The sequence below is a fragment of the Protobothrops mucrosquamatus genome, unplaced genomic scaffold, assembly GCF_001527695.2.
Source record: "Protobothrops mucrosquamatus isolate PMUCROS unplaced genomic scaffold, P.Mucros_1.0 scaffold2076, whole genome shotgun sequence".
In the NCBI taxonomy this organism is placed as follows: Eukaryota; Metazoa; Chordata; class Lepidosauria; order Squamata; family Viperidae; genus Protobothrops; species Protobothrops mucrosquamatus.
The window spans coordinates 78,684-93,715 of NW_015388180.1; the positions used below are offsets into that span (position 1 = coordinate 78,684).

Sequence of the window (15,032 nt, forward strand, 5' to 3'; positions counted from 1 at the left end):
ATTTGTTTCTTCTATAGTTGGCTGTCTAATACTCAATTCTGTAAGCTGATGGAAGATTCCTCCGATTACGTGGAATGCTCTTGTTCACACATGTCAGTTTATGCAGCTAGGGCACAGACAGACAGCTTCTCTTCTTACAATGAAGCTTTCTTTTCTTCTGGTTTCATCTGTATTTCTGGTCAGTTATGTTACAGTATTGTTGATTTCTGTATGGATTTAAAAAGATAATATCGGAAGTTCTTTTAGAAAATCACTGTGTAAGTAAGGAATATAAGAAAAGTTTAGAGAGCTATTTTAGACATGCACAGTGAAGATGCTGACCCACATTTTTTACTCCAATTTCTTTTTGCTTTTAAAAGATGATAGAGAATGGACTCCTATGATTCCAACTCTTCCTTGGATCTTTCAAAATAATTGTGTGATTGTTTGAAACCTCACCAAAATAAATTGTATTTAATGATAATATCCTCAAAGAAGACCTTAAGAGAAAATGCAAATAAAAGAATTTATGCTTCCTTTGGTTATTAGTCAAAAAAGTCTCAGTTGATATACTTTATTCCAGCTAATTAGAATTCACTTCTTTCTAAGTAGTTAAAAGTGGATAACTTTTGCCCAAAGATTACTGCTCAAATTTCTAATTTTATTTCTATACACTTAGGGCAAATTCACACATTATATTTTAGTTAGGGTATTTAATATTTAGATGTTTATTTAAGATAATTATATTTGACAAATGTAATATATCCTAGAAGGATAATAGTACAAAAGCGATTGAAATTCATAAAAAATTGGAATTTGTTTAGTTATCTTACCATTGTTCTTCCAGAAGTAGCCAAATAGCTTATTAAATTAAATAGTTCTGTGTTATATAGTTACTTCAATATATAGTCCTACAGGTTATGAATTCCAGAAGAGAAATTTTCTATAAGGTATTTGTGATTGCAATAAAAGTACTTAGAAACAGGAGAAGTCAAGAACATTCACCGAGCTGCAATTGGTGGCAGAAATGATTAACATTACAGTTTTGCAACTTAAACTCTGCCTTTTTTATGCTTGTATTGTGACATTGCTTTGTGGCATTATGACCTTCTATTGTATATCATGACCTCAGGTTGTTACCATTTGGACAAAACCTTGTCTTGCTGTGCATACCTTGGTCTGCAATTTATGAAATGATCTGAATCATTTGGCTAATTGAGTAATTGAATTCTACTTTTATTTGGTTAAAACAGGCTTCATCTTGGCTATATTTTCATATTTCTTATGTACCAGAACATCAATGTTTGCTGCTAAACTCCTCACTCATATGATGGTTGCCTGCTTGGGTACTCAGGTAGGAACATGTTTAATTTAATATAAAGCTCTCTATAGCCATATTATCCCATGTCCTAGTTTATACCCAGTTTCATCCTATATACAGAACAATAGAGTAAGAAGGGACCTTGGAGGTCTTCTAGTCCAACCCCCTGCTCAAGCAGGAGACCCTATGCCATTCCAGACAAATGGCTGTTCAATCACTTCTTAAAAACCTTCAGTGATGGAACACCCGCAACTTCTGGAGGCAAGCCTTTCCGCTGGTTAACTGTTCTCACTGTCTTGGTTCTAGGTTGCTTCTCTTCTTCAAAGTTTCCATCAGTTACTACTTCTGCCCTCAGGTGCTTTGGAGAAGAGGTTTTCCGGTGGGATAGAATAATCTGCAGATAGAATAATCTGCAGAATAAGAGCTGAGGGGTTCCTCTTATCTCAGGAACAAGGAACATCAATATAGAAGTGGAGAATTAATAACAATTAGATAAATTTTAGATAATTTGTCAGCCATATGATATAGACCAGATTAAGAAGCAGACACCATACCATTTTTATTAGAACAGCTACAGTATAGTAACAGAATCACAGAAAGTCTGAATGTGCTTTCCTATCCTCCTCTCCTATCTTCATGAGAATTAATGTGGTGGGAAGGGGAAACAGTCTGAGGTTTTTGTAAACTACTTTCTTGGCCTGGACTCAAGCCTCATTTATCTAAATGTTGTCTTGGAAATTGATCTTCCCTCTGTCCTTCAAGGCCATCATCTTTATTCACTACAAATAGTGAATACAGATCTCTGGTTTTTTCTGACATTATATCTAACATGTTCACTTGTCAGGGACTTGCATTTGATGGGTCTCGGGGGGAGGCTCTCTGCTGTGGCACTTGCCCTATGAAATGTTCTCTTCCTAAAACTCAGGTTAGCTCCATCCTTGCTATCATTCAGGGAGGCCCACAAGACCTGGTTATATCACCAGTCCTGGGGTTCTGAGGAAACCACAGATACTTTATATTCTCTTCCTGTGTATTTTTATAGTATTTTTCAGTTTTATTTATTTTTATATTTTATAATACTTTTTAATATGTTTGCTGTTTTGTTGATTATTGTATTCCACTCAGAGTCATTTTTGTGACATAGGAGACCATATAAATGTGATTAATAAATAAATAGTGTAAAGACCATCTCTCTCTCTCTCTGTCTGTCTATATACTGTATATATATATGTGTGTGTGTGTGTGTGTGTGTATAAATTCGTTATGTAAATAGAACACCTCTCATCTACATATTTCAAAAATGAATTTGCCCTTGATCAGTTTCTAGAGGTAAATGCAATTGCTTGTTGAATTCACATTTTCAAATGTTTAAAACAGCAACATTTTTTACAAATGTGCTCATGCTCAGTGATATTCACTTGCAAAAAGCAAGGAGAAACCATAGGAACAATATCTTTCTAATCAGAAGGAGAATGAGAAGTTGATGCATGTGCTGTATACCTTTGAACATACCACAAACATTTTCATTTTGTGTCAAAAGTGCGATTTAAAGTGCCATTTCTGAAATTCTTCAGGCTCAGTACAATTATTTCCTTACTTAGATAGGTTACATAGATATTAGCTATCAAAACCAGCAGGTGGCAGTGAAATCTTTCCCCTGGTGTATTAGAAATCTATTTTCCTAGTTAAATGTTTGATTGAGGCAATAGACAAAATACTACTTTACAAAGGCTTAGTTGTTCCTTGAGATTATGTAAATTGGTTAAATTGCCCAAAACTTGAGCTATAGGACTATATGTTTTTTGTACATATTGATTTGATTGTGGATGAACAAAGGCTAATATTTCATAGATTATAAATTCTCCTTTATTTGAATTCTAATGTGGATAAATTTTTGTGTCCTCTATATGCTCCTTCAAGCTTACATACTTAACAGAAGATGGTTTAAAATAGCTTAGTAAGCTCATCAACTTCATTTTCTAATTTTGAGTTATTAACATTATATGAATATCATCTGAAATAAACAGCTCTGTTTATTTATTATTTTTACCATAATGCTCCATTTGTTTACAAACAGTTTTGGAGCTGTTGTCATGCAAAAGCGTGTCACTTGTAAAAATGGTTTTCTATAAAGGGCATGGAAGAAGCATGAAAATAATGCAAGATAATTCAATACACCTGCCTGAGTTTGTTTGTTTCCATCTACCCACCCTCCATCTGTTTTATGTTGGATTTATCTATTTATTTATTCTTCAAATTTCTGCAGCTATCCATTTCACAAAACAAATGACTCTGGGCAGCATGCAACAAAATAAAAAAAATGTAAATAATTACAATCATTATTATTTAAAACATTAAAAACTAAAAGCAAAGCTAAAAAATAATGGGTGATGTCAATAATTTTTAGACGGCTAAATTAAATGATAAGAAAAACTATAAGAAAACCTAATGGAGAACAACTGTTTAGCATTTCTATTGCCCAGTTGGTTACCAGATATAATGGTTTGTGAGAATACATTTGAGAGACAGGAAGAAGAGCCATAGCCTATACAACAGTCTGAGAAGAGAAATCCAAATCCAATGGAGGGATGGGGTGGAGAAAGCAGAATTGACCCTCCCTATTTCTCTAGAAACTAAAGGTAGGGAGGGAGACATACTTTCAGACTTATAAGGTTCTATACAATATAGTTTTCATGGTTTTGGTCTCTTGTTTGGATTACCTCAAAGGGCTGACATCATCTGACATGGCAGACATGAGAATGGAGGGATGTTTGCATCATCTGTCTTCTTCTGTGTTATTTTTCAAAAACTGCAAAGGGAAGGAATATATTTAGAGATTTTCTTGTTTATTTAACTGTTTTTCAAATCTGAAGCTGGCACAGAGATGTGCGAATGTTGAGACTTTGGGGGAGTGGATCCCAGTATTTTTCATCCCATTGCTTCTACCACCATACCATACCAGTTTTTTTGGTCTGTACAATATTAAGATTTTCAAGTCTCAGCAAATGTTATCGATGGAAGTTGGCAAGTTAATGGGCAAAAGGATGGGAGAGGTTCAAAGTCTCATTTCCTGCTTATAGTAACCTGAGTTTATTAAGTAATTATTACACAGAATGCAAAGACACAATAAAGAAACAAACAAGGAGAACACTTATTGAATGTTGAAAAGTCTGAACATTTTGTTACAACAGGATATTATGCGGCATTTACATAACACCTTATTTTCAGCCAATTTTTAATACATCTTTCTATCCTACCGAGAAAGAGTATGAAATGTAAACATCCTGAACTTAGTTCCTGTGAAGGATTTCTACTGTGAGGTTTTTGTTTTATTTCTTTTTTGCCTTTTTGAAAGGGGCACTTTGTCTCTTCAACAGAAGTGCTTACCTTGGCTCTTTCCCTTATTTTATGTCCCCATTTTTACAGTGTGCAGTCAGAACTGATTGCCAGAATACTGTTGCATGTTCATTGCCATAACATTTAGCAATTGTTCCTTAAATCTTCATACATGTTGTTATTCTATTATTTCATATAACATAATTTGGAAGAATTCATGGTATGTCCATTGAAACTTACTGCAATTTATATGAGAAAGCATTTTGATGAAACAAAGTTCTGAATATGATAATGAGAAGTGCAGATAATTTTCAGTCAAAGCTATACTACTGCAGATTGGTTTCATTGTTTTTCAAATATAGTATATGATTATATAGCACCATTAGTCTTGTCAATATTATAAAGTTTTGAATGGCCAATACATCTCACTACTTGATTGTAGATCTCTTTTTTCACTTTTGATTAATTTTTATCACAATAAACTGAAAAGCAAACAACAACAAGAAAAACTTGCAAAGATAATGAAAAGTGGATTGTTTTATATGTAATAACAATATACTCTTTCTCAAAATTTCTGTAACTTGCTGTCACAATTTTCTGTACTGGACATTTTCAAAATAGTCTGGACAACCATTTGATCGGGATGGTATAAGGTCTCCTGCTTTATCAGGGGTTGGACTAAAAGACCTCTAAGGGCCCTTCCAGTCTTATGATTCTATGTTCTATATACGTTTCAGACACAGTGTGACCAATTTACTGGTAGTTCTTGACTTACAACCTTTTGCTTAATGGCACCTTGAATTAAAAATGGCCTCCCCAAAAAAAGGTCAGTTACAGTCTAAATTTGAACGTACAACTGTCACCCATGCTCCACAGCCATGTCATTGCAATTTGGGCACTTTGCAGACAGCTCACATTTACAACCGGTTGCAGCATCCTGTGGTCATGTGATTATGATTTCTGATAGTTTTGCCATTTCTGGTTTAAAAAAAAAAAACATTCATTAAGCTGGATTTGCACTTACAACCACATGACTTGACTTACAATCATGGTGACACAACTTACAACTGCAGTAAAAATGATCATAAAATTGAAGCTCGCATCATTACTTTGATTTAAAACTGCAACAATTTACAAAGGAAATTCTGATCCCAATTATGTTTGTAAATTGAGGATTGCCTGTATAATTTAGCCATTTAATAAAAATTGCACCCAGTGGATAAGGAAATTCAGACTTATTCATTTCCAGTCAGCTTATTCAATCAACTATGAAATCAGTAGTACTTAATTCAGTCATGTGTAACAAAGGTTTTACTGGTATCAGTGTGTCTGCCCTAAATATGACTAAATTTGGATCCAATCCACAAGATCATAGTTACATGGGAAGTCAGGCATCTTTAGGTTTCAGGCATATAGGAAACCATGTCTTTCTGTAATTCCTTCCAGTTATTATTCTGCATAGTAAATTCAGATGCCATTGTCTATAATTTTTACTGATTAGAGCCAACACATGTAACTTTTTAAAGCAACTAATACATAATTATAANAATTTGGATCCAATCCACAAGATCATAGTTACATGGGAAGTCAGGCATCTTTAGGTTTCAGGCATATAGGAAACCATGTCTTTCTGTAATTCCTTCCAGTTATTATTCTGCATAGTAAATTCAGATGCCATTGTCTATAATTTTTACTGATTAGAGCCAACACATGTAACTTTTTAAAGCAACTAATACATAATTATAACTATAAACTTTATTGGATAGAACCATCTTATATTTTAAACAGCAAACAAAATAAGAGGTCAAGTCTTTCTATGCAAATGGCAATGAGTTATCTGTATGTGTCCACATTTAGTTATATTAATAGCAGGCCAAACTAAGAAGCATATATTTTAATATTACTAGTCATTTCATATTGATAGATTTGTGAAGCCTAATTAGTAAAGATTGTGTGCAGAAAATTAAATTTCAGTGATAAAATTAGAAATTCGGTACTGTTCATTTCAGATGATCAGTTTTCATTCTTTTTGCTTAACAGCATTTTTCCTGCAGTGAAAATATCAAACATAGGAATCCGTCATGAGCAAGAGCAATTCTCACATTCTTAAATATAGTATTCAGTGAAAAGAAAATGACTGAAAACATTAAAGCAGCTTAAACATTTTTTATTTATATTTTGTATTATATTTTTGGTTATATGCATTATTGTGACTGAAACTATTAGTAGTTTGAATTTTGCATTAGTGGTGTTTCAGCCACTTCAACATTTTTTTAAAACTTGTTTAACCAGAAACACTGAACTGTAACTGGATACTGTGCTAAATATTTGGCCAAGTTTGCAGACGATACTGAAATATTCAGGGTGATAAAATCCAAAGGTGATTGTGCTCCACAGGAATCTCCTTAAACTGGGTAATGAATACTTAGGTAAATTCCATCCATTTAAGAAAGTATAAAGTGATACACATTAACTCCCCCCCAGCCCCATTTGTCTAGTGATGTTGGCATAAGTGTCTGTTAGTAATCAAGAAAAAAAAAACATGTTGACTCAGTGTGTGGCAGCTGTGAAAAAGGAAAATTCCATTCTATGGATCATTAGGGAAGAGACTGAAAACAAAGTTGGCATTACAGCAAGGCTGTTGTTCAAATATATGGCATGTCTACAGCTGAAGAACCATTCTTGGTGCCATATTTGAAACAGGTGCAATAAAGGTGCAAAAGGGCAATAAGGACTACTCAAATGATGGGGTTGAGGAAATTCAAGGCTACAATATTTGGGACTCTAACTTGAAGAAAGGCAACTTAGTAAATTTTTGATCACATTGTAAATCATGCATGGTCTGAAGAAAGTGGACAGGGAGAAATTTTCCTTAAAATGCTGGACTTGGGGCACTGAAAGCACTTTCTCATGTAGCACATAATTAACCTGTGCTATTCATGCTGATGGCCTCTAACTAACATGACTTTAAAGAGGTATTAAAAACATTCATGGAACACAGATCTATAAACAGGTTTCATCCTCAAAAGATTCAGTGTTACTTCCAGAGAGGGCATAGCAGACCTTTGAGTACCAGTTGCAGGGAACAACAGTAGTTGAGGGATAGATTTCAACTCCTGCTTATAAACTCTCCAGAGGCAGCTGTTGGATACTGTGAAAAACAAAATGCTGGGTGAAGCCAGGTCTTGGCCTGATCTAGCAAGGGTTTTTTTAAAGTTCTCATGCAGAAATGTCTATGTGTGTAGATATGTGTGTGTGTGTGTGTGTGTGTATGCACATGTATCTACACGTATATACGAATATGTACAATATATGCTTAAACTTTGGTTACTTTATCTTAACTGTAAACCATTTCTTAAAGATGGTCATTGAAATCAGTCCTTTTGATTTTATTTTAAAATGACACCTCTACCATGAATTCCAAATTTAGGAAAAATATGTGCTTTTATTTTTTTTTAAAAAAAAAATTACATTTATATGCCACCCACCTTACTATCCCAAGTGATGTTTTCAGTTCTTACCATTGGATCAGGAAAAAATATACAAGGGCAATTCAAAAATAAACCTCTGTTTGAGCATGTGCGAGAAGTAGGCGGGGATAGCGATAACCATCCTATGGCGCCATGCGCAGTAGTTCAGTAAGCAGTGAGGAGTGAAAGGAGAAGGTTGTGTTGCAGTTGACTCATCCGCTAGAGCAATTTAAAATGAACCCTGCCATAGAAAATCCCGTCAAATATGAAGTGCCTGCAGTAATACGATTCCTATGTGTGAAAAAACTTTCAGCAGCTGCGATTCATCATGAACTGTGTAATGTTTACAGACCAAATGTGATGAGTGAATGTGTTGTACATCAATGGTGTCACATGTTTAAAGATGGATGAACTGACGTGCATGATGAGGCAAGAAGTGGACGCTCATCTGTAGTCAGCGATTAACTCGTGCAGAAAATTGATAAAAAGGTCCATGAAGTCCATCGGTTCACAATATCTGCACTTTCTTTACACTTCCCCCAAATTTCTTGGACTGTTTTGTGCAAGGTAGTGACAGAAAATTTGGGATATCGCAAGTTCTGTGCTTGTTGGGTACCAAAACTCCTTTCTGAGCACAAAACACACCAAATGGGTTCTGCTTTGGACTTTCTCACGCATTATGCCGAGGAAGGAGAACAATTTCTTAACAGAATTGTGACTGGAGATAAGACCTGGCTATCATACGTGAACCCTGAAAGCAAACAGCAATCAATGGTGTGGTGTCATACGCACTCACCAAAGAAACCCTAAAAGGCTCGGCAAACATTGTCTGCCAGAAAGGTTATGGCAACAATATTCTGGGAAGCCAAAGGAGTACTGCTAGTGAAGTTCAAGGAGCATGGTTCAACCATCAATTGAGGTCTACTATGAAACATTACAAAAACACAGACGAGCCATCCATAACAAGCGTTGGGACATGCTGACTTCCGGTGTGGTGTTTGTTCATGATAATGTTTGCCCGCACACCACTAGATGCACCCAAGAACTTTTGAAGCAGTTCCATTGGGATGTTTTTGATCACCCCCTCTATAGCCCAGATTTGGTGCCAAGCAACTACCACCTCTTCAGGCACATGAAACAGTGGCTTGCATCACACCACTTTGACTATGACAATGCGCTTCACAATGCTGTTACAGGGTAGCTTCATTCCCAGGCAGGAGATTTTTTTGCAGAAGGAATTTCAAACCTTGTAAGACGTTATGACAAGTGCCTCAATTTGAATGGCAATTATGTTGAAAAGTAATGTAATGTAGTTTTCTAATGTGTATAATAAAAGTTCTGTATCTGTGTCTGTCACTGATAACAAAACAGAGGTTTATTTCCGAATTGCCCTTGTATATTTAGTCAGGAGGTCATGTGATGTCTGCTTGCCCATTGCTCGCATGGAACCATCCCCTCTCTCCTTCTCCCACCCACCAGTCTGCAAAGCCGAAAAGGTTGGGGAACTCTGATTTAGAAAGTGGTTACTGTATCAATCTTCACATTCATTTGAGATTGACTTCCAACTAAGTAGGAGAAAGTAGCATGTACTCCAGAAGTTTTCATAATTTGATTGTTTTCCAATTCATCCTATTTGTTACTACTATAAGAGAAATGTGGCTTCTCACATTTGCCTCCGAGGAGGCAAAAATGAAAAAGTGGGTGAGGCAGAAAACACATTTATGAGAAAAATTATCTACGTGAGATTGCAGCAACCAGTTGCAACATCTCTCTTTCTTTCTCTTTCTCGTTGTTTAGCCACAATATCTCCAGAACCAATTACAATCACTAAACAAGGACTACCTGTACTTATTTTAAAGCCTCAGCATGTGGTAGCATTGGTATTAGGATTTTGGGAAGGGGACTCGCTAGCAATTCTAGAGCTATAGGGCAGAGTGGGAAGTTGAAAAAGCTTCCAAAAGAAAACAGTGGCAAACTACTTCTATAGTACTGCCAAGAAAATGAAATGGATATGAATATACTGAGGTTAAGAATATCTTTACTCCATTTCATTATTTATAAGAAATAAATTATTGATTTTCATAATAAATTATCTGTTATAGAATTTTAGCTTGATGCCTAACATGGCTTCTTTCTTGTCTTCCTCCATGAATGGCAGTTTTCATCATGAAAGCATACAGCTAATATTCTCAGAGTGATAATTACTGTGAATTGTATGGATCCTGCCTAAACTAAATGTTCTAAGTCATTGCACGTACAAACATAATTGTACATTCTTACCTGATGTAATTAAAAACGAACACCAATATTTTAGAATTAAGGGGGGGGGGAGACAGTTAAAAATTGGGCTGCAGTTTCCGGAAGGTTCTGATTTGCTCATTATATCTCCTTATTTTTTTTTAATTTTTTAGGAAGGAAAAGAAGAATTAATAACAAATACAAATAAAACAGCATTGAGTAATTTATATTGCCGGAAATGAAGTTACTTTTCTTGTAAATAGGTCCAATTAATGCACTCTTAATAATATTGTTTAAGCACTCATTAAATGTGACATAATTTAATGGGCTCATATTAGTTAAAACCATCATTATAGTATTACTATGAGAAGGTTTGCAATCTTGTATTTTTCCATATACTCTGCCTATTTCTGGTTGTCTTAAATGTTCAGAAACATCTGACCCAGCTAACACAAATGCTGTAATTTCATGTTCTCATTAAGTTTTTAAATATTTAATTTTCTAATTGTGAAGGTTCATCTGCTTCTGTGATCTACTGCCTTTTGTAATTATTATGTAAATTTCCTAGATCAGAGTTCTCCAACCTTTCCGGGCTCATGGCCTGGAGGGGAGAGCAGCTTCCAAATTACTGTGTGTGCGTGCGTGTGCACCCATGCGCAAACAGGGCTGTGGGTGCTAGCGTGAGTGGGGGGGAATGCATGGCCATGCATGCGTGCCCTGGCCAGCCATTTCTCTTCCCGCTGGCCAAGAGCCCATAGGTTGGGGATCCCTGTCCTAGATCATTCCTAGGCTGACAGGTAGAATTTCACTATATTCCTTTGTTTTTCTTGTGAAATATTTTTTCCTTTGAGTATATTTTATGATATGCTACATGTTGCTATCAAAATTGTATTTATTATGTATTTATAATTGTATTTAATTGCATTTATTAATTTATTTTCTGCTTTTTTATTTTTTTAAAAAACAGGAACTTCTATTAGTCATTGGTTATAAAATAAGTAGCCAGACCATTATAGTGACTTTTCCTTCCTTTTGCTGGAATTTTGGGACTGGAAGTAATGACCCCCAATGAGTGGAAATATTCCCATTATAATTAGTGTGAATAAAAACATTGTTTTGTAGGTGGGAAAACCATATGCCTGGTATTAGAAAGTTGTATTCAGCATTGTGCCACTAAAGACACTGTACTGATCTTTTAACAAATATCTCAGAATTATGGGCTGGGATTCACAGTTACTTGAGTGTGTGTCTAATGGTTTGGGTACACCCAAAAGACTTTTTTTATACAGGTATGAATATAATACTAAGCTGTCATACCATATACTATTGCCATATATTGTTGTGAGTTGTCCCAAAGGTGCTTTTTCAGGAGGCAATTGGACTTTCTTGTTTTTCTTTGAAGACGTTTCTCTTCTCATCCAAGAAGCTTCTTCAGCTTTGACTGGATGGCGGGGAATGGAAGGATTTATATTCCTTACAGACAGCTGGTCATTTGGATTCTTTTAGAAGGTCGTTGAGGCCATTTGGAGGTTTACCTGTGTCCTCGGGGTCACCTGAGTAGTGCAAATGTGTGTGGAGCCTTCTTGGCTGCAGGAACCAAGAAGGCTCCACACACATTTGCACTACTCAATTGCACTAGATGACTCGGACATCAAAAACTCCCCAAATTTCCGATCACATACTCAGTGCTCCAACAGGAATAGCAGATCCAGTGTGTGACACTGTTCTGTGAATAACCTAGGACAGATCATCATATATAAAATAACAAGGGTCAGTCTTGCCCCTTAGATACTATTAATGTATTATCATGTAAGCTTCAGATGAATGCAGTGTATTCCTGAGAAGGTTATATATTTGTTCAGGTGTTGTGGTTGGAGGGAAAATGGTGAAAAGAGAAGTGAGAGACAGAATACTGACAATTAACAAAGTTGTTAGGTATGATATAGACTTTCTTGTACTAATGTACTAGTTTACATATGTAGTGTGATAAAAAGACATGGTGTCTATGAAAAACTGTTACATTTTCTAATATTTTCCATCTTCACTGTTTTGTAATGAAATCAGATTTAACAATTTCTTCTATGAAGGATGGCCATTTTGGGATCAGTAATAAAGATAAAATCTTCTGTAATATATTTGTCATATATCTTTATTCATATATCTTTAACCAAACTCCTTTGTTCTTTGAAAATGTGGAAGCAGCAGAGCCTGTATCTATAGTTTTGTGGTTTAAAGAATTTACAAGTTTAATTTTTTACAATTGTGTAGTCAGGAGAGTATTTACGAGAATTTGTTACAAATCTAACAATACGTTAAAGCACATTTAGGTATTTCTCATACTTATTATCAGGTTCAACTGCACACTACAGGAGCAGGACTATTTATACTAGGAGGAAAGGGGGCTTATTCCAAAACAGTATTATGAAGGAAGAGTTATCTTTTGACACAGTGCTGTATGTATGTATGTTTTATTCCAAGTCCCTCTAGCTTCAGGATGACCATACAGATTCTTGAACTCACAGTCTAGTATAACAAATGTGGCCATTAACACAGAGAGTTCTCTATTTGGCTATATTTTGAACAAGTACATATCTTAGAGATCATGAAGTTATTGACACAAGTCAAAAGAATTGAAGTTGATGGCTGCCAATCAATAGTCACCCAGAAAATCACTTAACATCCTCTCTTTTATTGGGACAGCATAGCGATTCAGTGGTTAAGACGCTGGGCTTGTCAGCTGGAAAGCTGGCAGCCCAAGTTTGAGATCCGATGTTCATGTGATGGGGTGAGCTCCTGTCCTCGCCCCAGCTTCTGCCAACCTAGCAGTTCAAAAGTATGCAAATGCAAGTAGATAAATAGGTACCACTTCAGTGGAAGGTAACTGCGCTTTGTAACATCGTGCTGGTCTCATGACCATGGAAATGTATTCAGACAGCGCTGGCTCAATGGCCTTGTAACAGAGATGAGCACTGCTCCCTATAGTTGGCAATGATTAGAGGAGTAAAATCCCCAGGGACTCCTTTACCTTTATCTTTCACCTCTCTGTTATTGTCTCTTGATTTTCACTGTTTACATCATGTATAGCTTCCTCTAGTAGCATCCAAAAGTAAGATAATACTGCAGTTTTTAAAAACATTATGCTTGAGAGTACATAGAACTGTTGTTACCTGAAGGACTTATCAAACAAACAAACAAATGAGAGGTAGTCATAGTCATATATTGAACCAAGCTTTCTCTTAATTCTCACTTTATGGAAAATCTTGTTTAGAGATGAATCCCCCATACTACTCTGTAGTGCAGAATCTTTTGTGGTGGTTGAGCAATTCCTGTTTAAACAAGTTCAAGACAGGATAAGGGAATGTGGTGTATGTGAAAGAAAATTCTGCTTAATGCAATGGGTCTTGTTTACAAGTTGAACTGAAAAGCATAAATGCATAAATAAGCAAAATCACTTTGCCTGCTTTTCTAAATCAGTTTTTTCCCCAATGTTAGCTAAGTGTAATTTAATGAATTCAAACATTTTTTTTAAAAAACAAAACAAAATATAACCTTGTGATGAACTCCTGTTTTTGAACTTAGTTAATCAAAGATTATAAAAACCAGATAAAAGAATATCAAAATATCTTTTTAACATCATGTTGTTAATATTTGTAGTTAGTGTGATTTTCTAACTTGTGACTCACTATGTAGAGGGCATCCCAGAATTTCTCATTAAAGCTGTAATCCTTCCCATGGCATATTTTTTGCATTCTTAACTGCAACTATATTTAAATCCACAATAACTTTTTCTGGTCTATTTCTGAGTGTAGCTTTGTTATACTAATTGTAGAAGATAAGATACTGTGTGAACAAAAGATAAAGGGGGAATCTTAAATAATGGATAAGACTCCACTATATTATTTGAATAATAATAAAATACGTGTAAATATAGGAATATCTCAATCATCTAACTATAGGGGGGGGAATCTAAGCAAAGTTACTCCATGCAATAGTTGATTTGCAATAGTAATAGCAATAGTTGGTGAGCAATGACAGACATTGATAATATTTTATAATATTGCAAAAAGCTAAATATTTTGGTAAATATGTAATTTTCAGTTCTATATTTGCTGAGTTAATGAAGAAATTCAGTAATGAGAGAAAATGCAGTTTCTTGTGTTCATTGATTCTCCTTATTTCCAAAGTGGAAAAAGTACCTTTTAAATGCCTTTTAAAATAATTAGAGAGCATTTGTATAGGATAATCAATAGCCAGTGTTATTGAAAATAATACTAAGCATATTGTTTAGGACTTACAAGTGTGTATTTGTGACCAGATGCACATTTTTGCTTACCCCATCATCTTATATGGCCCACCTACCTTTTGCTGCATGCAATAATAGATGATGTTGTCCTCCACCCAGCTCCACTTCAGAAGTACTGGCTTCCATCCTAAGCTATCTTAGGCTTCCTCGTGATTAGTTTACCACAATTCATTCCAGTCTAGCAACACCAACTCTGATACTATAGCACTAGGCATATCTGTCCCTTTCTAGCTGGGCTGCCATTTCTTTCTAGGCTGTTGATGGTCATCAATGTATTCATTTATTTTTTTATTTTTCTTCCAGTAAATTAACAGCTCATGGAGTTCAGTAAATGCCCCTACCCATCATAATATCCCTACTGCCACCACACATGCATTCCACCCTT

The 15,032-nt window shown here is 35.3% G+C and overlaps 1 protein-coding gene across 1 annotated transcript in view; it reads left to right on the top strand.

Annotated features, from left to right (window-relative positions):
• LOC107294753 (adhesion G-protein coupled receptor V1-like) overlaps positions 1–15,032 on the top strand; it is a gene marked incomplete at its 5' end in the record, with an annotated part of 172,964 nt that overhangs the window by 77,780 nt on the left and 80,152 nt on the right. Inside the window, 2 exon segments of the mRNA XM_015824010.1 lie at positions 18–178; positions 1,233–1,333. Of these exon segments, the coding sequence (XP_015679496.1) occupies positions 18–178; positions 1,233–1,333 (262 nt within the window).